The sequence below is a fragment of the Eubalaena glacialis genome, chromosome 19 (assembly GCF_028564815.1).
Source record: "Eubalaena glacialis isolate mEubGla1 chromosome 19, mEubGla1.1.hap2.+ XY, whole genome shotgun sequence".
Lineage (NCBI taxonomy): Eukaryota > Metazoa > Chordata > Mammalia > Artiodactyla > Balaenidae > Eubalaena > Eubalaena glacialis.
The window spans coordinates 11311842-11337741 of NC_083734.1; the positions used below are offsets into that span (position 1 = coordinate 11311842).

The 25900-nt window shown below is 41.5% G+C and overlaps 2 protein-coding genes across 7 annotated transcripts; one reads left to right on the forward strand and one right to left on the reverse strand.

Annotated features, from left to right (window-relative positions):
• Positions 1 to 2631: 2631 nt before the first annotated feature.
• DERL2 (derlin 2) lies at positions 2632 to 16206 on the reverse strand. Of its 3 annotated transcripts, none has more exons than XM_061175918.1 (7): positions 15736 to 16206; positions 14537 to 14602; positions 12303 to 12376; positions 11081 to 11174; positions 9954 to 10149; positions 9597 to 9687; positions 2632 to 4927 (listed from the first exon to the last, which is right to left on the reverse strand). In XM_061175918.1, exons 1-7 carry the CDS (start codon positions 15787 to 15789, stop codon positions 4822 to 4824), a joined length of 681 nt encoding a protein of 226 aa, XP_061031901.1. In that variant the 5' UTR covers positions 15790 to 16206; the 3' UTR covers positions 2632 to 4821. The 3 variants fall into 3 exon arrangements, with proteins under 3 accessions (XP_061031901.1, XP_061031900.1, XP_061031902.1); XM_061175917.1 differs by lacking the exon at positions 15736 to 16206 and adding an exon at positions 15463 to 15686; XM_061175919.1 differs by lacking the exons at positions 14537 to 14602; positions 15736 to 16206 and adding an exon at positions 15463 to 15690.
• MIS12 (MIS12 kinetochore complex component) lies at positions 15767 to 25452 on the forward strand. 4 transcript variants are annotated; one of them, XM_061175921.1, is made up of 2 exons: positions 15767 to 15808; positions 20094 to 21806. In XM_061175921.1, exon 2 carries the CDS (start codon positions 20134 to 20136, stop codon positions 20752 to 20754), a length of 621 nt encoding a protein of 206 aa, XP_061031904.1. In that variant the 5' UTR covers positions 15767 to 15808; positions 20094 to 20133; the 3' UTR covers positions 20755 to 21806. The 4 variants fall into 4 exon arrangements, 2 of the variants coding, with proteins under 2 accessions (XP_061031904.1, XP_061031903.1); XR_009698387.1 differs by lacking the exons at positions 15767 to 15808; positions 20094 to 21806 and adding exons at positions 15815 to 16069; positions 25110 to 25452; XM_061175920.1 differs by lacking the exon at positions 15767 to 15808 and adding an exon at positions 15815 to 16069.
• Positions 25453 to 25900: the final 448 nt, after the last annotated feature.

A 25900-nucleotide genomic window follows, 5' to 3' on the forward strand; every position in this document is an offset into this window, starting at 1 on the left:
GGGCTCCCAGCCCCATCATACACACGCCAATCAATGAAAAGATTCAGAACTCCAGCAGGAAAGCAGGATATGATTAGTTCCTCCTTCCCCTCCTAAATTCAAAGCTCTTAGAGGATTTGCTAATTCGCCACAGAAAGACCAGCAAGCAGCTGTTTGCATACAGGAAAAGTGATTTCCAGAGAATTCATCATAAGCTTCAACCCATGTGAAGGACATCAGGCATCTTCTGAAGTTCATTTCCATGAGACTTGCCCTATTTATGAACCTATTAAAAATCCTCCTTCCCCTTTCCTCCAGGTCAGAGATAATTTTTCTCCAGTTGCTGGTAGTATAGAGACCAGGGTTTACTGAAAATGTGCATGTTGAACTAATAGCAGATACGTATTTAAGAATAACTGACAAAATTTTACTTCCTTCTAAGTATTAATTTAGAAAGTCAACCCCAAATTAAATAGAAACAACTGTCTTAGTCTTTTCAGGCTGCTATGATACCACAGACTGGGTGGCTTATAAACAACAGAAAGTTATTGCTTACAGTTCTGGAGGTGCCAGCATGGTTGCTTTCTGGCGAGGGCCCTCTTCCTGGTTCATAGCTGCTACCTTCTTGCTGCGTCCTCACGTGATGGAAGGGGCTAGGAATCTCTTTGGGGCTATTTTATAAGGCATTAATCCCATTCATGAGGCTTCCACTTCATGACTTAAGCACCTCCCAAAGGCGTCACTTCCTAAATATCATCACATCAGGCATTGGGATTTCAGCATGAATTCTGGGGGGACACAGACATTCAGACCATAGCAATATCTGTTAGCTCTCAAATTACGGATTCTGAGTATGTAAAAGACAGGCCTCAGTCCTTCTTCCCAGTGTGCTTTCCAGAGTAACCTATTGGAGGGGACATATGCTCCAAATGATTACAAGAGTACCAGGTAGGTAATATAAATGAGTGAAATAATCTCTTGATAGAGCAAGTGCCCTGTCTCTAGAAACAGCCACTAGTTATCCCTCGGCAGCAGGTGCCATGCAGGCCTGGTATTGCCAGATCTTCCAGTTTTTTGTTTTTTCAAGAAGAGCCCCAAATGAAGATTTTCATGTGAAATCTGTCAATTTAAAACACTGGCTCAAAAAACAAAAAAACCCACAAAAACCATGGTGCAGGCAAAAGTAACCACATGCATAGGTAATTCATTCATAATCTTTGGCCTAATGACCCAGCTATTCTGCAGCTTCAAAGCTAAGTGGAACAAAGAGTTGAAAAATAAAATCCTATATTGGCATTAAGCAGTGTTACACACATTGCCCCCTCCCCCAATCCCTCATATTAGTAGTCTGAAATCTGCTGTCCCTCCAAAAGAAGTCTCTTGTGGTTAAGTGGCTTTCATATGCAGATGGTCATAAGCTAATAGCTATTCAAGGAATATCTGGGCTCTTCTTCTAAAAGGTGAATTGTCAGACACATCTCATTCTTAACTGCTCTGCAATGGTCCATGGATTTAACTATCTGTTCTTATCATGATGATACCAGCTGGTGGTCATTGTTGTTGGCTGGCTGGTCGGACCACCAAACCCCTGCCCTTGATCATGTTGTTTTGCTCCATCCCACTTTGAGACAGTCATAAGCCTCAGCAACTAGGTACAAGCTCGCATGCACATACATTAATCCCTCTATAATTAAAAATACCAGATGATAGTTTGCTGATCAATAAACAAAGTATTTATTCAGCACCCATGTGCCAAGCACTGTGCTAGGCACTGTGGTGGATACAAAAATTTAAGACATGGTTCCTGCTCTTAAGGAGCTTACATTCTCATGAAGGAGACAAGACTAATTTACATGTACCAGCTAAGAACAATACAATATATAATTTGGTGTAAGATTATGTTGCACAGACTCAAAGTGTCATAGGTATTCAAAGAACATAGGCAATGAAATAGGCCCTAGAGTCAAGGTATCTTGAGGAGCCAGGAATGGGGCAAGGCCTTGAAGAACTGAAGAGAATTAAGTTGATGTCCCCAGTAGGTAGAAGTGGGAGTAACGTTCAGAGGAAGACAGAAAGTATGCATTTGATATGGGGGCTTACTGTGCATTTCTGAGCAGAGAAGTGACTTGATTATACAAAGTTCAACACATTTAATGCAAACTTGTAAAATATGTAAGTAGCTTAGGGGACAGCCTACAGAACACTGAAAACAACGGCAGTATCGTGACTAGCAACACAGATGGCACTTACCTGTCAAAGGAAAACACAGCCACAACATAAAATGCAGGCTAGGAAGGACAGATGACAATTCTAGGAAGCCCTTTACCCAACAAGCCAATAGCGCCAATATTTCCTAATTTCATAGGCCCCACAGACAGAGTGAGGGTTTCATTACCAAGAATCCAGGACTTGGGTGCTCTCTGCTTAGAGACTACACAAGAGGTATGAAAGATACTAGGACATACAAGAGTGACACAGAGCAAGAACAAGTGCAAGAGAGAAACAAAGAGAAATCCATAGTGAAAAAAACACAGCAAAATGTATGAAGTGTATCTCCTATGGAGATGCAATTTGCACGTCCATTTTTTTTTTTTTTTTTAATGAACGTATACTGTATTTCTACAACAAAAAAGCTATGCCTTAGGTGTGCTTTTCAGTATTACTGGTGGAATCCAGGAATCTTTTAAATTCTATGTATGTCAGATAAATTGGTCACAAGATTCCATGTATCAAGTCTCGCTTTTCAGTTGACTTGCATTAAGAAAAAGAAGTGTGTTCTGGAAGAACCAAGATTGAGAGGTAAGCTGGGGAAGAAGTGAGGACTTTTCCTTACGTCCAGGTGAGCCAAGGTATCCGGATGTGCAACACCGGGCCGGGGATGGTGGTAGTGGTACAGGCCACTCAAATTAAGAGGCCAGTGCTTGGAATGCCAACTGCATAGGACACAGTGTAGTAGCACAGCATGGCATCCTGCCACTAGGAATTCTCATCCCATAAAATCGGAGAGACCAAAATCCCATGACTGACTGCGTTTAGGCCATAAACTCAAAATGTTTCCTGTTTTACCCAGTCATCAGTATGTTTAGACATTCCCTACTTAAATGAACACTCAGTGAATAGATATTCCATAAATTGGATAACTCAAAGTTAACTAAGGGAGAACAAATTTAACTAGAGAAACCTATTTCTAGCCCCAAAACAATGAAAAACAAAACAAAACAAAACCAACCTTCTAATTAAAAGCTTTCTTGAACAAAGACAAGACAAAATTTAAGAATCCCGTAAGAACTATACATTCTAAGATTGGCATTTAAAGTTTTAAAGCCACTTAGGAAAAAAAGCAGTCCCATTAACCCACGTTCCATAAAATTGCAACAATCATATTCAAAGTTACTGACTAGCAGCATGTCAAGTACTTATATTAAATTCCATTACTTATGTATATTCCATTTAAAGATATTAAAATACTTTTCACTTCGCAAATGACCTGAAAATTCCCATTTAAGATGTTTATTATGTTTAATCTAAACCTCATGTTCATCTTTGTGAGGGAAATCTCACACTCTAGAAAGCAACCACTTAGCCAAGCTGGAACTATTTGGGCAATGTTCCCAGGCCTACATGCCATTTATTAGAATGATTTGAATTAATCTCTTTCCTGGGGGTATTCATTCTATTCCTCCCGGTTCTCTGAATTACTTAGGCAGTGTGATAGTAAACCTGCTGAGCCCCCAGGAAGTGAACATCTTGGGTAAGTACTTATTGAACCACTGGCATTAAGTGCCAACTTCTGTGGACCTGTCTGGTTTCTACCTGGTTGGGAAGGTACACCAGGTACTTGTCTCTGAAAGCTTCTTGGCTTTTCATGAAGCAAATGATAAATGTTCACCAGCCAAAGACCCAGGAAAAATGTATCCGTGCCTAACTGGTACCCGCTCACCTCAAGTTAAGAGTCTAACCTGTCTCCCAGGTGTAAAGAAGATCTTTCTGTTGTTTTCTAAAACGGTGGCCATGACCTGCCTTTCCCTGGATATTTCCGAGCAGAGAAATGCAGAGTAAATAAATGAGACGGTACATTAGCTTCGCGCCTACCTGACTCTCCTACAACAGAATTCCTGCTGCTACTAGATCCACCCTACCCTTTTTCTCCACCACGCTGTCTGACAACTTGAAGTTTTGTAAAACCCAAACGGAGAACAAACTATCTGGACAACAGAAACAAATCTTCCCACTGGAGCTGGCATTCTGGGTTAGTAAGTTGTGTACACAGCCATGGTGTCTCAGCCACGTATTTCCAATCTTGAAATGAAATCCAGTCGAAAGCCGTGAAGACACAGGAAGAGCGGGCACGTAAACTGCTCTGAGTGCAGACCTATGCAGGAGAGCTAGAAGACATGGTGATAATTTAAAAGATCACACACAAAAGCTTTAATTCAGTGAGAGAGAGATGGAATTCAGTTTTATTTTGTCCTCTCTGAAACTTCCATTTACACCATGGCCTCGTCTGTCAAAGAGGAGGAGGAAGAGGAAAAACTCTGCCCGTCACCACAGAACTCAAGTACTCAGGTACTTGTTCCTTAGAGGCAGCAGGGTATTTGTTTCTCCAGTTTTTTGGCTCCAAGAGATTACACTTTCAGTACCAGTGTAGTGAGGAACCACTGGCAAACTGCTGGAAATGTCTTCTGGATTAATCAGTGTGTCATTTCATAAAGTGCTTCTGGAGTCAAAATCTTGTCAAGCTGTCAAAAGTGTCCATACTTTTGCAACACAAAGGATAAAAGAATCCCAATGGGTATGTCACTGAGTCCTTCCCAGTTGGGTCTCGTTATTGGCACTGCCACTTTAGCCGCCGAGGCGCTGGCCCTCACCCCAGGCAAAGCCTCCTGGCCGCTCTTCAGGTAGTGGATTGTAATTTGGATCTTCATCTGGTGTATCAAAAATAGCCTTCCTAAAAGACAGCCAACAGATATAATTTAGTCCCAGAGTCATCTTAGGTCCTAAATACTACTCCAAGATCAAAAAGATCCCATGGGGTTTCCACCAATGGACAAGCACTACGTCTGCCTACCAGTGAAACAGTTCCATATTTTGAAGGGATTCATAATTATTTCCCATTTACATTAACTTTTACCTCCTTTACTAATTTTTACTACAAAAGCAATACATGTAATTGTAGAGAAAACAGGAAATATATACGAGCAAAACATCCTAAATCCCCAGAGGTACTGACACTTTCAATATTCCTCCAGAAATTTTATATATGTAATTTTACAAAAGTTAGACACTACTTCTGTTTTGTAACCTTTCCCTAAATCTATCATGAATGTCTCCCCACAACCAAGGTATCACCCAACATCCACTGACAGATGAATAGACAAACAAAATGGTATATACATACAATGGAATATTATTCAGTCTTAAAAAGAAAGGAAATTCTGACACATGCTACAACATGGATGAACCTTGAAGACACTGTGCTAAGTGAAATCAGCCAGTCAGAAAAGGACAAGTACTGTACGTTTCCAATTATATGAGATACCCAGAGTTGTCAAATTCATGGAGATAGAAAGTAGAATGGTGGTTGTCAAGGACTAGAAAGTGGAATGGTGGTTGTCAAGGACTCGGGGGAAAGAAGGAATGGGGAGTTAATGTTTAATGGATACAGAGTTTCACTTTTGTAACATGAAGAGTTCTATGGATGGAAGGTGGTGATAGAAGCACAATGTGAATGTACTTAATGCCACTGAACAGTACACTCAAAATGTATAAGATGACAAATTTTATGTATACTTTATTGTAATTAAACTTTTGAAAAAAATTAACAAGTTATTCCAAGAAAAATCACACGGCGCATAAGAAGGGATAGCAAATGTCCAAAAGACTTTTAAAATACTACTATATGGTCATTCAAAATTTCCTTAAAGAATTAACCATTAAAGAAGCATCCTCTATTTGCATTCATGTTTTTAATTGTACTTGCCCACAGCTGATGAAATTAGATTACCTGAAAACTCCTGTTTTATACTGGGGTCAGAAAAAGCATCTACATTTCAATATGAGCTCTTTTAATTCTTACAAATTAACAACAAACAGGCACTAAAAGAAAAATAAAGAGCTGAATAAGCAATTCAAAAAGGAAATCCAAATGGTTAAAAAACATGAAAATGTTTGCTCTCACAAGAATTAAAGGAAAGCATGTTAAAAACTGAGACCTCCCCCCCATCTACTTTCCAAACATTAGGTAGGGCAGAACAAAGCAGGTGCCCATGCGGTGGGTGGGGGTGGGGGTGAGGAGGGGTGGAGCCATGGTGGCCCAGAGCAGGATGGGGGTTAGGGGAGCAGCCTTGCATAGGGAGTCAAGAGCCCAACTGGGGCATGCACACATGGAGCTGGCCTGCTGCAGGGTGTCAGAGCCTGAGTAGGGTAAGGAGGGCACCCCCATAAGAGGGCAGCCTGACATAGGGAGTCTGAGGCAGAGCAGGGTGAGCAAGGCATCCATATGGAACAGGGGGACACAGTGATGAGAGATTGGCTACATATGGGGGTATTAATTAAATAAGTAAAAACATTAGTGATAACAGGAATCGGGTTTCTCACTATCAGTGAGAATGGGGAAATATGCAAAGGGGTGGATTGTCATAAAATAGAATACTACTCAGCAAAAAAGGGAACAAATTACTGTTAACGAGAAAAACAATGTGAGTTTCAAAAACATTATGCTGAATGAAAGAGCCCTTATACAAAGGAGTATATACATACTATATGATTCCACTCATGAAGTAGAACATGCAAAACTAATCTGTGGAGGGACAAAATCAGCATAGTGATTGTTTCTTGGGGGAAGGGGGCAGGGTTGACAGGAAAGGGGCTTGAGAGAACTTTCTGGGTAATGGTAATTTTATCTTGATAGGAGTTTGGGTTACATAGGTATGTGTGTTTATGAAAACCCGTTAGTTGAAACCCTTGCGATTTGTGTATTTTGTTGTATATAAACAAAGAACTCTAGTTAGGGACTTCCCTGGTGGCACAGTGGTTAAGACCCCGCACTCCCAATGCAAGCAGCCCGGGTCTGATCCTTGGTCAGGGAACTAGATCCCACATGCATGCTGCAACTAAGAGTTCACATGCCACAACTAAGGAGCCCGCCTGCTGCAACCTGGTGCAACCAAATAAATAAATAAATTAATTAATTAATTAAAAAAAAAGAACTCTAGTTAGTGATATACATTCTAAAATATTTAGAGAATTAAGTATACTGGAATGGAAAGATGGATGGAGGGATAGATAGATGTACAAAAAGCAAGAATAGTAAACTGTTAATTGTAGAATCTATATGGTAGGTAAATGTGACTGTATAATTTTTTCCACTTTTCTGTAAGTTTGGAAATTTTCATAATAAAATATTGGAGGAAAAATATAGAAAGGAAAAAAAAATTGAATGAATCATGTGGAGTTGTACCAGAACTGCGAGTATCCGTATAAACCCATGTTTTAAAAATACATAGATCTGAAAACATACATGTATATACACTCATATGCATATGTATATAATTCCCTTGCTCTGTTCACTGAGAGGACTTGGGAGTAGTAATACTCCAAAAGCAATAAGCACATCTGCCGCCCAGACCTTGGCTTCTAAATACCATTCTCTACTAAAAAGGAACTAGGGCTCCTTAAAGAAATAGCTGATTCTACAACTGTGTCAAGAAGAGCACAAGATGAGCCTGGGATATCTTGCTGGGCCTGAAAGTAATAAACTGGTTTAAAAAAAAAAAAAAAAAGATGGGAGCATGTTGAAAAGTACTTCAAAGCCAGTTTAAGGAGGTTCCCCTTGGCCAAATCTGGGACAATATAAGCATCAAAATAAACAACAATAATAAGGGATTATAATCCATGAATAAAACATGAAACCATGGATTCTTGCAGATATAAATGAATTGAAATTTGATAAGAAAAAGGATGTTTATGTAGTCTCAAAGTACCTCCCCACAAAACACTTAATTACAAAGGGGAAAAAAAGTAACTTTGCAGTGGAGAAGCCCTGCAGATAACTTAATCAAGTAATCAAAGTGATTACCACCACTTTGGCAAATTCAACCAATTGAAATCCTGTGCCAACAGGCTGCAATCAGAAGAACACGGTATCACTTCTCTGATATTCCTGCCACAGATGCAAAACCTGAACCTGAATGTGAGGGAACATCAGACAAACCCAAATTGAGAGACATTCTACAAAATGGGGTTATAATCTTCAAAAACATCAATGTCACGAAAGACAAGGTAAAGCTGAGGAGCTTCTCCACACTGAAGGAGACTGAAGAGACATGGTAACGAAGTGAAACACCTGAATCTGAACAGCATTCTTCTGCTATAAAGAACATTTTGAGGACAACTGCCAAAAGTGGAATTGGGTCTGAGGATTAATGTTTATTTCCAGATTTTGACTATGTAAAAGACTGTCCTTGTTTACAGAAAGTGCACATTAGAGGGGGTCATGGGGCTCTCCCACATTTGATGAAGATTTGGGGAAATGGACATTTATACGTTGCTGGTGGAAATGTAAACCTGAATATCCATTCTGCATGGCGGTTTGGCAATAAACTGAACAGCTATTCTACTTGTAGGAATTTATCCTTTGAAAATAATCATGGATGTGTGCAAAGGATGTGCCGCTACCCATGCTATATGGATGTGTAGCTACAGGAATGTTCACCACTCCAGTCATGGAAGGAAGAGCAAGAAGGATGTCAGTGTCCATCGATAAGAGATTCGTAAATCGTACTCCATTCATATCGGGGGTATCATGCAGCTGTTACAATTTTGTCGGACATTTATGATGGAAAAATGATTGATATATTACATTAGAAAGAAGCTTATGAAATAGCATTTTTTAAAGAGTACACAATAGTAAAAGGCTCATGAATACATATCAAGAAGTTAACAATGGTAGCCACTGTTATATCTAAATGGTGGGATTATGGAGGATTTTACTTTCTTGGTTTTGCTTATTCTACAATCAACATTTGATAATAAAAACTCACATTTTATTCCTCAAGTGAACCCTTTTTAATGCAGTACATCCCAAGGACACAAAATTCTGGCATAGAAGGAGGTCCTATAAATCAAATCCTCTACCCTCAGGAAACTGAGATGTGAAAAAGGAGAAGGGACTTGCTTAAAATCACACGGCTGGTTGGCAGAACAAACAACCTATACCTGGTTTCCAGCCCAAAGCTATTTCCACTCTACTTCACTGCTTATCTCTATCACCTGTTTGGAAGACCAGACATTCCACCTTTAGAAACCTCCCTCTAGTCAGTTTTGCCCATTTCGCTACTTCACCTCTCTCAACTCAGACAGCATCCTTCATGAAACCAGTAGGCTCCTCCCTGGGACAGGAGGTGCTGGTGGTCAGCTGGGACAGCAATTACCACATCACCCTCAGGACACCTTGAGCCTCCTGCCACAACTCTGGCATGGTCTGTTCCTACCCAATCCAATTGCTCCTCAACGGCAGCCAGATTGCTCAATCTCCAAATATTTACTGGCCTGAACTATGTGTGCTAGGAGCCCCGGTTTATCTGCAAGGAACACGTAACCTGGTGTTAAATACTCACAGAATAGATGGTGTTTTCAAAATTCTTATTCCACCTGGTTGATTGGGAAATACATCTTCTAAGAAAAAATATATGTGTCCAACTGCAATACCTAGAGTCAACCAGAAATAAAGGATGAGGGAGAGGATTAGAAATTTGATTGCAGGAGGTTCTACCAACAAAAATTTCTTCTCTTTAGGAAGAAATGTCAATATACTTATTAACATCTTGAAAACTAATATTGTAGTCTTTGAGCATATAACTATCAGATAATCCTATAACAGCTGTATATGAAGGCCAGGCAGAATTAACATGAAAAATAGTGACAAAATAAGTTTGCAAGTAAAATAATAGAAAAAGTAGTGCTAAGAGTCTTACCCAAGAGGTCCACAATGATTGAGTTCCCCAACAACAAGGAAAAGCCCATGAGCACCCAGGGTAGAAAGGGGGCCTGGAAATTGAGAAGGCCGAAGAAGTTCATGCGGACATACGGGTTCCTTCGGCTCCACACGTAGACAAGCATTATTGTAAAGGCCTGGCCCAAGAAAACTAAGCTCACAAACAAACCAAAAAGCTAGCAGTTGGCATTAAGGAAAACAGCAACATTAAGCATAATAGGGAAGACTGGGCAAGAGAACTAAGGATTGTGTTCTAACACAAATCTGAATTAGGAAAGGCGAGCAGTAGTTACATCTTTAGGAAAAAAAAAGCCTGAAAATAATTACCCAGAGCCATCAGGCAAAAACCTGCTTAGGCGACAACATCTGAATTGTTGCTAATTCAAATTAATATTCTGCTTTCATGAAGTTCTTGCCTCTTTGGAATATGTGTTAATTCCTTGGTCAGTAATCACCATGAGGACCTTTACAAAGGTGAATCAAGCCAGCTGGAGCAAAACCATCTTGTCAGACAGGGCTACATCCAAGTCTGGTACTCAGCTGACAATTCTTTTTTCAAAAAAGTAATTTATTTAACTAATAAAAAACTACTGTATAGCACAGGGAACTCTACTCAATGCTCTGTGGTGACCTAAAAAATGGGAAGGAAATCCAAAAAAGAGGGGCTATATGTATACATATAGCTGATTCACTTTGCTGTACAATAGAAACTAACACAACATTGTAAAGCAACTATACTCCAATAAAAATTTTAAAAAAAGTTTTGATGTTGACCAAATAAACGTCTTACCAACTTAGTTTAAAAGTAAAGTATACCCATCAACAAGAATACATCTAAGATACTTAGTAGTAACCCACCTGGGTTAAAAGTTCCTCTGACTTGCTCACAGTAGAAAAGCATCCTGTCCAACCTCTAGGCTTAGAAAAGTTGTCACATAAAGTACGCTGTAAAATAAATAGGAGCCTGAAGCTAATATCTGGGGGGGTCTACTTTTATCTGTTCATTCCGAGTATCTAGTGAATTTTGGGAGACAGATGAAAAGCTTTAGGAAGAGAGAGGGAGTTCTTTAATATTTTCCTGTATTTGTTCTATTTGTCGAAGGATACAGTCATTAAGAATCCACCAAAAAGGAACATAAATACAAAGTCTGCTGTCCGACCTCGGAAAGAGCCTTCTTCTAGCATTCGACAGTAACGATATCTTAAGTTCCAAGTTAAGAAAATGTTAAGCACACAAATATGAAGAAAGTAAAATTTAATGTATCACTTAAGTACACTTGGACTTCACTTTATGTGTAAGAAGTCAGCCTTTGTTTCTATAAGAATATTTATGAGTGGTAGTATGGTTGCTTCTCTTTTACCAGGCATTTTAGGCAAGGTGAAGAGAAGACCGGCTCCATGTTTTACAAAAACTGTTCCTGACTGGGGAACTAAGCCAGACACCACATAAACATGCTTCCCGTCACCTACTACACCTTTTCAAATTTGTACTGTTTTTCCCATGTTCACCCACACCATAATCTACACCATCCTTGCTTTTTCACAACCTAATTTGGAGGAAATCCCCATCAAGAAGCTTCATGTAATAATCTGCTTTTTCAGGCCAGGGAGTTAAGCAGTGCTATACCTCAGTCAATAAGGAGGCATTACAATGAAAAAATTTAATTATTAGAAACTTACCAGAATGATATACCATACAGAAGACACAGGAATCCATCCTAGGGCAGGAATCCTGTCACCCCTAAAAGGCCCTCTGTCTACTGCAGATGAGCTGAGCTGTAACTCCCCTCTTAATCCAGAGGGTCGGGGTGCAGGAGAAATGCCCTGCTCAGTGGCCCCAATTACCATCTGATCAGAGCACAACTCTTCCTCTCTTTCAACAAACTGGAACACGGCGAGCCCAGGAGACACGGCACTGTCTTTCCAGCCAGTAGAACCAGCAACCAAGATCCAAGGAGATCTCAAGTTCTCCATCCCCCATGAACCCACTCCCAGGTTGTGTTTTATCACTTGGGGCCCGCCGGTGTTATTTTGTAAGTATGCCTCAATTAAATCACTTCTGCTCTCCCTTGTTCAGATTTGTAAGTGGCTTATGGGCAGAAATGTAAACATTTTACGGTTAAATAACTCCCATTTGAATAAACAGTGACCTACAAACACCCTCAAAACATTACTAACTGACCAACTATTCTGTGTATCACTGAGCCAGTAGCCAGAAGTTACAGTTAAGATGGTAACAAAAATAACAGGATTAATAATTTCAAACTTAATATTGTATTTCCTAAGTAAACCTAAAGTTTTTATGCTAATCCCACTTAGTAAAGGATACAGAAAAATCATGTTAAATAAAAAATTGAATCCAACTGGCCCAAAAAATAAGAAATTGGTGATTAGCCTCCATATCTGTTAAAAGAAAAAAAATCAAGAGAAAGATAGATTAAGTAAAATATACCAGGAAACATTTTTATATTAAGATGAAGGAGATATCCTATGACTACAAGGGTTGGAAGGCCATGAATAGGTGATACTATGTCTGAACTCAAAAGTGAGGCACACAATCTGACACTGAATTTTTGTGCTGCTTCAGTGAAAGACATCACTTGCCCCAGGAAATTTCTAAGGATAGTAGGACAGAAAACTTGAAATTGTGATTCTTTCTTTTTTCTTTTTTTTTTTTTTTTAAACCCATACCATATGGTCAGGCAAATTATGGGAAAAGTTTGATGAAAAGACTAGGTTAATTTGCAGAATAGGAAACAGTGCTTTCATATATGTAGTATCACAATCTAATGAATAGTCTCAAGATATGAAAGGAAAACTGCAGGATCTAATATCAATTGCTAAGAAATGTTTCTATATTAGTTGTCAGAAACATCCAGAGTGAAGAGTAACCCTAAAGCAAATACTCAAGTTCTAGTCTGAACAAAGAGCCAACTCCCTATAAGTAAAGACCTAATACTTTAACAATTAGAGTCTAATTGGTAGATACACAGACACTCATTTTCAAACCCTGATATACTCTTACCCACCCAAACCATCCACGCCTGCAATAAAAACAACTACTCACAATGATAGAATGCTTAACATTTAAAGTGTTTTAAAATATTCTGTTCTCTCATGTGACCTTAATTATCCTGTGAGATGAGCAGGTCGGCACTACCATCCCCATTTCACATATGAGGAAAGTAAGAGACCTGGATGATTTTAAAATGGCCTGCCCAAGGACACACAGCTTGTATAGGGAGACTGAACTCAAACTTAGAAATCCTAATTCCAACTGCAGATACGTGGTGTCAAGAGTTTAACCTCAGGGGCTTCCTTGGTGGCCCAGTGGTTACGACTCCATGCTTCTACTGTAGGGGATGTGGGTTCGATTCCCTAGTTGGGGAACTAAGATCCCGCATTCCACATGGGTGGCCAAAAAAACCCCCAAAAAACAAAAAAACAAGAGTTTAACCCCAGGCAAAATCAAGTCTCGTTTGTTTGGATGGAGCTATAGCTCCCAGAGAAGGCCATGTGAGTAGAGGAGGAAGAAGGCAGTGATAAGGGTCCACAGGTCTGCTTTATGCATCATTTAATTCTTAAGAATTGGTAACTATTAAAGTTGAAACAATTCAGGATCATTTACTACATACTAACTGCATCCAGGATTTTAGAGTCCTCAACCTAGTGAGGAGACAAGCATATAAATAAGGGCAAGTATGAGATGAGAGATATAAAAAAAATATTTACAGATACCCTAAGGACACAAGGGAGGATGAATCTGAGAAGGCTACACAAAAGCTGCATCTTGAAAGACAAGCTGGAGTTCAGTGGGTATAAAGTGAATGAAACACATTTGGGACAGAGGCAACAGCAGGTGTAGAGACAGAATTACTGGTTTTGGGGTCTCCCTCTTACTCCAACTATAGCCTATATGATCATCCTAGAACAGGAAAACACATCTCTCTTTTAGCACTCAAATTACTGGAAAGGACCATCTCTCACTGTAATCTAATACACTGGCATGTTGTCTTAGATGTCAGTCTTCTGGAGTTCTGTTAGGATGATGTGATCCCTGGAAGATGGATCAGAGCGCTAACTGAACTGAGTTTCTGAACAGGACCATAGCAGTAACACCGAGGTGGTAGGTGTGGTACATGGTGGTGAGTGCACAAAATAAGGGCACCCTGTGAGACTCTCCCTGGACAGCTAGCTGATCAGTCTCCTCTCAATCTATAACATTAACTTTGAACAAGTGATTCTTAAATACAGGAACTGGACACATCAAATCAACACCATGCAGGGAACTTTAAAAATAAAATACAGATTCTTAATTCCTACCCTTGGTGATTCTGATTTGGTACATGATGAGGGGCTTGAGAATCTCTTAAAAGTTCCAGGCTGCAAGAATCACTGCTTTGTATCCCCCCAGCCACCCCCCTCGCCCACCTCCATAAGCCTTATAATCAAGTATTCCCACTGAATTATTTGAGACAGTATATGACAGGATTAGCTACTAAAATGTAAGAAAAACAAGTTTAAAAACGGATACATTAATGGCGGTTGTGATGGACCACTTACTTGAAAGTGTTTAAAGATTAATTCGGGATTGAAGTACAACTGAAAAGGTGTGATCAATTCCAACTGCTAAAATAGAAAAAGAGTTTCTTCAAGGAAGTCAATCAAGAAACAAAATATCATTTACAACAAAAGATTAATAGGGCCATCAATTTCCCACTCTCAGTCACTTAGGCTGAATCATTTAAGGCTTTCTTCTTAGGCTGGAGGAAAAGGTTGGTAAAGAATTGTGTAGAATTGATACAATTCTTTGTATTCCCCAATACCTAACACAAAATAAAAGTCTGTTTGATGTTTCAATAGTTGAGGGTAATGCGAAGGTATGGAAGACAGGTGGTGATATCTTAGATACAGGGCAAGTAAGAGCAGCTGCTACGAATCTGCCCAACACATGGGCACCACCTGAAACAACTGTGTGAAGCAACAGAATTCACTCAAAAGAACCAAGACTCAATACCCTGCCACCGTGAGGGCTGGGTGCTTCCAGCCAACCTCTATTACAGACTCTGTATTTCAAGACTTTCCCGCTCGACAACTTCCAGCTTGCTATCCTCAATATCTACGTTTCTCCAGTAAGCGGACCCTCCTTCCACTAGTCACCACGGTATCATTTGGCCACCGCAGGAGTTCTCAGACACGTTTCCTGGGTGGGCGGCTCCCGCAGCCCTGACTTGGTACAGATCCTGCCTTTATCTCTCAGAAACTGACCCGCAGTCCTGATCCCCCAGCCCTCTTGGAGCAGCACTCCCTTCTAGGGTCACCGGATAAGCACTCACGGGGCCACTCCGAACCCCAAAGTGAACCCTGTATGCCTCCACCCACCCTTGAGACCAACCGCTCTGAGCTTCCCGGAGGCCCAAACCCCAGTTTCCCGAGGACCCGGTTATATCCAGCCCGGATAATGAGAAGCTGGCGCTGCAGCTGCTCACCACAGCGGCGGTGGTGAGGACGCAGGCGGTGGTGTAGGCGCGGCTGACCGGTGGGATCTGTAGGTACTCCAACCGGAGGCTCTGGTACGCCATCTTCCCCGCCGCCGCCGGCCCCCCCCACCCCCGACCCCACTTCCCCTTCCGCCAGTCTGTCCCAGCGGCGGGGCGGGATCGGGGCGGGATCGGGGCGGGGCCCTCCCCTTTACGCTGCTGCCCAATCAGCGCTGCTCAATTGGTCAGCCACCAAACGCTAGAGCCCGAATGAAAGCACACCCGCCAATCACGAGTTGTGTCTCCGCGGCGGTCCAGCCTCGCTTCTGCACCCATCTACGTCGCGGGAAAGAGAGTGAGTACCGGTTCCTTCCGCCAATCCCCGCAGGCCACAGCTAGCTTTCCCGCTCGCCCCCTTTCCGTCACCAATATAGGTTGCCCCCAGACAGCCAGCCAATCAGGAGCGCGGTGGCATCTTGCCCTCGCTCTAAGGCACCTAGCGGTCGGAATTTGGGGGAGTCAGCGGCGCCGCCTATCTCTGGCAGCAGGCGGTGGTTTAAAGGAGGTGGCGGGAAGCCGGTGTTTGGTCGAATTCGTCACTCTCATGGTCGCTTGGGTAAGTGCCGCGGGGCTGCATTTTCTCTGAAGAGGAGCGAGAAGGGGTGTGGCACTGGCTGAGGCCTCATCGCCGGGCGCTGGAGCGGCCAGATGGAGCAGCGTCTCCGGTGGGCCGCGAACCTCCACCCTGAAGGTTCCGGCATGCAGCGGGGGCGCGGGGCCTGCCGGGAGCCAGTCCTCAGGCCGGAAGTGGTTCCTGCCCCGTGGTTTCTGGAGCTCGGGCTCTTCTACTCGCTGAGGTGTCCTGGGCACCTCCCGCGTTTCACCTGTAAATATCGATTGAAACCGTACTCATCCTGCCCTCAGGAAATCTAAGGCTTGCGGAGAAGATAGGCCCGTGCTAATAATATCCTAAAGTAGGACTTGGCCAGTGCCCGAAGAGAGGTCCTGATGGTAATTCAGAGGAGGGGGTGGGTCCCCAGGGAAGTGTATTTAAACTGACCTTTGGAAGATACTTGGCCAGGCATCTTCTCTTGAGGGAAAGACATCACAGGGAAAGGCCATAGCTTGGTTTGGTTGGAACAAAGAGTAGTCAGATCATGGCAGGCAAAGTTAAGAATATTATACTTTATTCGGTGGGTTATAAGGAAGCCCTAAAGGTTGTTGGAATAGGGAGTGGCCTCGTCTGGTAGTATATAAGGAAGGAATTAAGTAAAAGGCTGGAGAGAGTGGTTTTTAAAAAGGATATGAATGGGTAGTTTACAGAAGGAGAAACCTGAAGAGTTAATACGTTTCGAGTGGTGCTCAACTTTACTGGCAGTTGGAGAAACGCACATTAAAATATTTTTGCCTACACTCCAAACATCACCCTCACAGCCTATTGATAAAACAGTGCTGAATGTTTTGTTTACCCTGGTAAGCAAAACACCTTGACAGAGCTTTGGCAGAGTCTTGTAAGGATGACAGGCAAGATTGGAGTTTTTTGAGAATCGCAAATTTGGTTTAAGGTGGATTTTTCAATTTGGAGGCTTGATTAGGATCGGGTAGAGCTCATGAAAAGCAGTCCAGCATTGGTAGAAGCAGCTGAGGCGAGGGTTTCAGAGAATCTTGCTGTACAGATTGTTGGTGCTTAGCATTTCAGAGTTGATCAGTCTTTCCGGGGACTCATAACGAACAATCAAGCCGTCTGGACAATGAAAATAATGTAAACAGTAAGCTTTTTGGGGAGGCAAGCAGACCGTCGGTAGCTGCAGTCCTCAGTGTCCAGCCTGTGTGGGGGTTAGATGGTTTTGGTTTTCAAAAAGCAACACTGTAAAACAATTTTACAAGATTGGCAAAAATAAGAATTTTGAGTAATATCAAGTGAAGGCAAAGACATGAGAAAGAAATTCTCATATACTGCAAATGGGAGGGTAAACCAGCCTAGCTGTACTCCCACCCCTAGTGTTCTGGAGAACATTTTGGCTGTATTTAGTGAAATTATGTATGAGTAAACTCTGTGGCCCAGCAACTATGGACAGTGGACACATGAAGTACGGTATATGCATATGGTAAACTTAATGGAATACTTCAGTTAGAACCAATGAAGTGGGGCTTCCCTGGAGGCACAGTGGTTAAGAATCCACCTGCCAATGCAAGGGACACAGGTTCAATCCCTGTTCCGGGAAGATCCCACATGCCGCAGAGCAGCTAAGCCCGTGCGCTGCAACTACTGAGTCTGCGCTCTAGAGCCCGTGAGCCACAACTACTGAAGCCCACGCACCTAGAGCCCGAGCTCCGCAACAAGAGAAGCCACTTCAGTGAGAAACCCGTGCACGGCAACGAAGAGTAGCCCCCGCTCACTGCAACTAGAGAAAGCCGCGCACGCAGAAATGAAGACCCAGCGCAGCCAAAAATAAAATAAAATAAAATAAAAAAAGAACCAATGAAGTAAAATAACAATGAAGTGTAATAACATGAAGTGATTGCAAACATAATGTAAAGCAAACCATACATAAACAAAACTGTATTTTTCAAGACTATACAGTTGACCCTTGAACAACGTGGGGATTAGGGGTGCCAATCCACCCAGCAGTCAAAAATCCTCGTGTAATTTAGAGTTGGCTCTCCATATATGCAGTTCTACATTCACAGTTTCAAGCAACTGTGGGTTATGTAGTACTTTATTTTATTTATTTATTTATTTATTTAAAATATTTATTTACTTATTTATTTTTGGCTGCATTGGGTCTTCGTTGCTGCGCACGGGCTTTCTCTAGTTGTAGTGAGCGGGAGCTACTCTTCATTGCAGTGCACGGGCTTCTCATTGCGGTGGCTTCTCTTGTGGAGCATGGGCTCTAGGCACGTGGGCTTCAGTAGTTGTGGCTCTCAGGCTCTAGAGCACAGGCTCAGTAGTTGTGGTGCACGGGCTTAGTTGCTCTGCAGAATGTGGGATCTTCCTGGACCAGGGCTCGAACCCGTGTCCCCTGCATTAGCAGTCGGATTCTTAACCACTGCGCCACCAGGAAGCCCCTGTACTTTAGTATTTACTACTGAAAAATATCCACGTATAACTGGACCTGTGCAGTTCAAACCCATGTTGTTCAAAGGTCAACTGCATGTCTAAAGCCTGTTAAAGATGAATTAAAGATGAACTGAAAAGGCATACATTAAAACACTGGAGTAGGTTCCTGTGGGAGATGAAAGAAGAATAAAATAAGAGAGGACCTAGCATGGACCAAATATAGAGTGCTATGGAATAGAAAGTATTATCACTTCAATTATGCATATGTGAAGTCCTTAAAAAGGAGGACAGAGTGGTTAGTGAAGGTCAGATGATGAAGGTCCTTGTAAGCCGTGTGAAAGAGTTTGAAGTTGATCCTGAAGGCATAGGGTAGCGTTGAAATTAAAATCCTGTTAATCCACAGAATCCTCTCCACAAGACATAGAAGAGAAAGCAGTTTTATTACTGAATAAGCATATCTGGATTATAATGCGTTATAGGTAATCTGTGAATGAGATTACAAAGACAGAAAGAAATGCTACCCTATTTTATACAGCTAAACCATTACAACCATTCTATTTTTAGCCATTACATAAGTTCTCAAGATTAACAGCATCTTGTCCCATAAAAAGATTTGACTGCACCACTTGCTTCAAATTATTTCATAAGGTTCATCCTAAATTCACCTGGTAATTGAGGTAGCCATTTGTTTTAGCTAATTACTTTGCAGGAATAATGAAACTATCAATACTTTTATTTCTATGACAAGTATATGGTTACAGCTCAGAAAAAGGTCCCTAGGTTAAACACCCACAGTGACAGGGAGATAGGAATGCTATTTTCCTAGATGTTTACATTTGAAAGGAATGTCTCCCAGACCCTTGAGAAAACATCAGGCTTGCTCAGCTTCTAATGGGATTTTTTCAGATGGCAAGGTTGGAAGGACAGGGGAGTTGAGGACCTTGGCAAGGGAGCCGTTGAAGTGATGGATCATGGAGCTTAAAATGGAGAGAGGAAGAAGTGAGGTGGGAGAGACTGAGAGCTAGAAAAAGAAGATCAGAGGGCTGAAAGTCTTGAAGATGAAGGTATAATATGAATATGCGAATGAGCGTTGGAAGACTAGCATATGAGGTTGTGGTCAAAAAGTAGGAGCAGCTGGGGAAAGAAGTTACAAATATCAATTGCCACGTGGCTAAAAGAGTGGAGATGAAGATCATCGAAACTCAAGAAACTGAGTCTCTTGGGCATTGGTAAGATCATCCATGTAAACTTGAAAGTTGTCTGGGATGATAACAGAATTCCGAAGGCTGATCCATAGGCCAGAAGCCTGAGTAACTGAGAGGTGAGGGAAATGGACAATGAGGAGGAAGAAGGGAGGTTACAGGCTGATGGAAAGAGCCTCAGAGAGGCAGGGTTTGTATCCTGTTGCGGATGAGTGAGGCTGGAAGTAGCATCAGGTATCAAGGAACATAAACTTCATATTTTTTTGTTTGCTTCTTTGTTTTGTTTTTGTTTGCTTTTCTATCTGTAATGACATTTGTTACTTTCATCAGATGATTTTTTTGAACACAAATGAAATTTTTTCTTATTACATTTGCAGATTTTTCACATTCAAAATTAACAAAACAAAATAAGCCAAGATGTCTGTTGATCCGATGACCTATGAGGCCCAGTTCTTTGGCTTCACACCGCAAACTTGCATGCTTAGGATCTACATTGCATTTCAAGACTACCTATTTGAAGTGATGCAGGCTGTTGAACAGGTTATTCTGAAGAAGCTGGATGGCATCCCAGACTGTGCGATTAGCCCAGTCCAGATTCGTAAGTGCACGGAAAAGTTTCTTTGCTTCATGAAAGGACGTTTTGATACCCTTTTTGGCAAAATGGAGCAGCTGTTTTTACAGTTGATCTTGCGTATTCCCCCAAACGTCTTGCTTCCAGAAGATAAATCTCAGGAGACGCATCCTTATAGTGAGGAAGAATTCCAGCTTCTCCAAAAAGAAATTGAACAGTTACAGGAGAAGTATAAGACTGAATTATGCACTAAGCAGGCCCTTCTTGCAGAATTAGAAGAGCAAAAAATTGTTCAGGCCAAACTCAAACAGACATTGTCTTTGTTTGATGAGCTTGAAAATGTTGGCAGAGACCATGGGACTAGTGATTTTAGGGAGAGCTTGGTGTTCCTGGTCCAGAACTCCAGAAAACTACAGAATATTAGAGACAATGTGGAAAAGGAAGGCAAAAGACTGAAAATATCTTAATGTCTAAATAGTAAAAGGAGTTTGTCAGAAGGTGGAATGATAAGGGGTTTATATCAATGACCATTCTGATCCTAGTGAACTGTGTACTTTTGGGGGGTCTCCTTTGTTCACTCTTTCTTGTATTCCACATCCTCCTCCTTTTTGGTCCACTCTCCTGAAGCATCTATGCACTACCTTGAACTGATCTTTGAAGCATCTGTGCTTAGCAGCCTCTAATGGGTGGGAAGGGATTCTTGGTTCACTAACGACTCATTTGGGGGCATGACTGAAGAAGTAAAGCTTTCCCTGGCCATTCAAAGATATTTGTAAAAGTTGTACCTTGGTCATGAGTCCTCTGTAACCTTGATCCTTTTGCCTTACTCTTTGGATGAGACCAAATGAGAAAAAGGTTAAGTGAGCATCTTCTTTATTAACCAGCCACTGCGCTGCGGGACAGCCAACACAGACTGCTTGTTCTTGCCCAGTAACTTTTCTCACACAGGGACTTTAATAACTCGTTCAAGGAAACAAGTAGCAGAAAAAACAACTATGACCTTTAGAAAGAAGAAAGAAGTTATTTTGTTTCTAAAATAAATCCTTTCCATGATCAAGGCCTTGGTGAGGTTAAAGAGTTTACTGTCTTGGAGCCCAGCAATGGAAGACATTGGACAAAAAGGAAGCAGATTTCACTGGCATAGAAAAGGAAGCCTGGAACATATCCAATAGCAAGATTTATATTAACTGACTATTAGGTATTTATACCATTTTTTTTTCATGCTTCAGTTAGTTTTGGAATCTGCCTTGTACCTAATATTTAATTAACTTATTTATTCACACTCATAAGCATCAAATATTTAGTACTCTCAGTGATAAATTTTAGCTGTGCCTTGTGCTTAAATTCAATGGAGTCTAATATTTCCTTTTGTAACTAATCCATGTAAAATGTTAGATCACCCAAGGAAAGGGGAGAAATAGCAATAGTTGCTCTTAAGATATTACTTGCCTTCCACGTCTTCCTAAAGAACAGGATTTGGAGTTTCTCCTTTATATAGAGTGTAACTTAGGGTATTAATATTTGCAATTAAATATTCATCAGTTTAGGAAGCCTGTGTTTACCTGGAATATGTTTATTATCAAAGAGTCCTTTTTTCTAATCCTGTACATTAAATATATATATTTTTAAAGCATTGATTTGTGATTTTCTGCTGTATATAATATCATGGTATGCGTCCTTCAGTATGACTTTTTACGCAAATGATCATTTCTTTTTATTTTTTATTTTAACATTTGGAGCTTATTTAAAATCTCCTAGTGTAGTGGGTTGAATGGTGATCCCCCAAAAGGTATGTCCATGTCCTGATTCCTGGAATCTGTGATTGTGCCTTATTTGGAAAAATGGTTTTGCAGATAAAATTACGTTAAGGATCTGGAGATAAGGAGGTCATCCTGATTTATCTGGCTGGGCCCTAAATCCAATGACAGGTGACTTTATAGAGGGAGATTTGAGACAGACAAGGAGGAGGCCTTGTGACCACAGAGGGAGATTGGAGTGATGCAGCCACAAGTCAAGGAATGCCAAGAGCCACCGTAAGCTGGAAGAGGCAAAGAACAGATTCTTCCCTAGAGCCTCCAGAGGGATTGTGGCCCTGCTGACCCCCTTCTTTTAAATTTCTGGCTTCCAGAACTGTGAGAGAATACATTGCTGCTGTTTTAAGTCACTAAGTTTGTTACAGTAGCTGCAGGAAACTAACATACCTAGTGAAATTAGAAATTAAGGTATTCATAAGGATGTGGGCTGCTTATTTTGTTGTTGTTTTATTTATTTATTTATTTTTGGCTGCATTGGGTCTTCATTGCTGCACGCAGGCTTTCTCTAGTTGCGGCGAGCAGGGGCTACTCCTTGTTGCGGTGCGCGGGATTCTCATTGCGGTGGCTTCTCTTGTTGTGGAGCATGGGCTCTAGGCGTGTGGGCTTCAGTAGTTGTGGCACACGGGCTCAGTAGTTGTGGCGCACGGGCTTAGTTGCTCCGCGGCATGTGGGATCCTCCCGGAGCAGGGCTCGAACCCGTGTCCCCTGAATTGACAGGCGGATTCTTAACCACTGCACCACCAGGGAAGCCCCCTAGGCTGCTTATTAAGGAAACAACAGCTGGGATCTGCTTGGCCTCATTATATATGCAATAATATGGTTTGTTTGGATGCAGTTAAAATACGGACCAGACTTGGATAGAAGGGTGAAATCCACAGTATTTAGAACTCGAGTCCATTACATGTTGAGTAAGTGCTTAATACTTGTTGGATATTAATACTGTGACTATTTGTCATAGTAGTGTCTCTGCAGGAATAAATTAATATACTTGGCCCCATTGTCCTCTAATAATTAAATTCCTCCCTCAAAAATTCAGAAATAAATCAGGATAACAAATACTTGGTTACCCACTCTGCTTCATTGCCTCATCTCCCATCCAGCATCAGTCTTATCCAATTTCCTACTTCCCTCTGCATTAGATCCTGTGATTTTGTAATATCAAACTTTCAGTTTCCCGGGACTTCCCTGGTGGTCCAGTGGCTAAGACTCTGTGCTCCCAATGCAGGGGGCCTGGGTTCAGTCCCTGGTCAGGGAACTAGATCCCACATGCTACAACTAAGAGTTCACATGCCGCAACGAAGATTCTATGTGTGGCAACTAAGACCCGGCACAGCCAAATAAATAAATAAATATTAAAAAAAAAAAAAACAGTCTCCCTAGATGCCAATTCCCAAGCTTTCCCTTGCATTTATTTATTCTCCGTCATTATCATGCCTGCTCCCCATTGTATACTCCCAAATAGACTTTTCTCATCCTGCTGCTGCAGTGACAGGCAGCCAATTAGGAGACAGTTTGGGATGGTATTAACAGAAAGTAAAGAGTGGACACACTACCACCCTTACAGAAGTAAAAAGAATTATAAGGAAATACTATTTAAGACATTCTGCACTCAGTTCTGATGTTGGAAAGGGGATGGTGTTTCCCCATACCACCAAGCAGTTTTCATCACCAGGTCAGTGTCCTACAATTCAACTCAATTCTGACACTACCTGGAGATAGCATCAGATTCCACAGATTAAGGGTTCAGTCCCACAAGACTGTCCTCCACTTCAGATGCCAATCAGAAGCCTAGGTTACCTGTGCTTCTGACTGACTGGCTATAAATCAGAGGTTCCCAAGACCCCCTCCTAGAGTACAATTAATTTGCTAGAGCAGCTCACAGGACTCAGGAAGCCCGTTTACTCACTGGATTACTGGTTTTTTATAAAGGATATATGAGTCAAGAACCAGATGAAGAGATATACGGTAAGGCCCTGAACAAAGGAGCTTTTGTCCCTGTGGACTTTGGGTCTGGCATGGTGGCACATGTAAACGTTCTGATTCCCCAACCTGGAAGCTTTCCAAACCCTCTCTTTTTGGGTTTTAAGCAAGCTTCATTACATAAGTCATTGACCATTGGTGATTGAAATTGGATCTCTAACTCAAACCATGTATAAAAATGAAACTCAAAAATGGATCAAAGAGCTGAATATAAGCATTAAAACTATAAAACTCTTAGAAGAAAACATAGGCTTAAACCTTTGTGATCTTGAATTAAGCAACAGTTTCTTAGAGATGACACCAAAAACATAAGGAAAAAAGGAAAAAATAGATAAGCTGGACATCAAAATTAAAAACTTTTGAACTGCAAAGATACCATCATGAAAGTGAAAAGACAAACCACAGAATGAGGAAATTATATCTGATAATAGACATGTTTAGAACATATAAAGAACCCATAGAATTCAAGACAAACAGCCCAATTTAAAAATGGGTAAAGGATCTGAATAGACATTTCTTCAAAGAATATATACACTTGGCTAAGCAAATGAAAAGATAATCCAACATCATTAGCCATCAGGGAAATGCAAATCAAAACCACAATGAGATACCACTTCATACTCACTAAGACGACTATGACTTTTGTTTTTAAAGGTAAGTTTTGGCGAAGAAGTGGAGAAATTGGAACCATACGTGCTGGTGGGAATGTAGAATGGTGTAGCCACTTTGGGAAGCCAGTACCTAATGGGACAAATGTCCAAAATAATTGTTTCTCCCTTTATCATTTGTGATCTGCTAAAAGTCAGTTTACTAGATGTCTATTATTTTTGCCTGCCCAGTATCCATGGTCTTGATAACTTCAGTTTTCCTTTGGGAAGCTGTCTCTTTCCTATAGTGTGCTATTTTCATGGGGGCTGCTTATTAAGATGTTTCTTTTGCCTTCTGGCCAAAAGTGGGCATGTGCGCTTAGCTAAGTCAAGAAGACTCTCTCTAGAATTTGATCTTTTTTTTTTTTTTTTTTTTTAAAGGATTTGATTCTTGGGGCTTCCCTGGTGGCACAGTGGTTAAGAATCCGCCTGCCAATGCAGGGGACACGGGTTCGAGCCCTGGTCTGGGAAGATCCCACATGTCATGGAGCAACTAAGCCTGGGCACCACAACTACTGAGCTTGCGCTCTAGAGCCCGCGAGCCACAACTACTGAAGCCCATGCGCCTAGAGCCTGTGCTCTGCAACAAGAAAAGCCACCGCAATGAGAAACCCGCGCACCACAACGAAGAGTAGCCCCCGCTCGCCGCAGCTAAAGAAAGCCCACGCGCAGCAAGGAATACCCAACGCAGCCATAAATAAATGAATGAATGAATGAATTAGAATTTGACTCTTGAGCAGCATGGCACAAAGACCAAAAAAATGTGCCCTTTTGTTTTTATAGTTAAACTCTGAAAAGGCTGTCCATTAGTACTTGCGTGGAGAGGCTGGATATTTTGGATATATTGGAATTCCAGAAGCTGGGGGACAATTGAGAGCTCTGTATAGGGAGGCAGTGGAGGGGATATGTGACCAAATATCCTGGGACACTTAAACTATATAAAAGGAAAATTGGCCAGGTCAGACATATGGGGATGCTAAAGGGACACATGAATGATGTGAGGGTAGTGAAAATTTAATTTAGTTAGAAAATATGGGCCAAGCATTGGAGTTCAATGAAATCAGGAATTTCAAGGAGATATGGAGAATTTCAGGTATTTCAGGAATGTCAAGGTATGGGGGCGGGGTGGAGGGGGGATGTGGGCAGGAAACTTCCCTGGTGGCGCAGTGGTT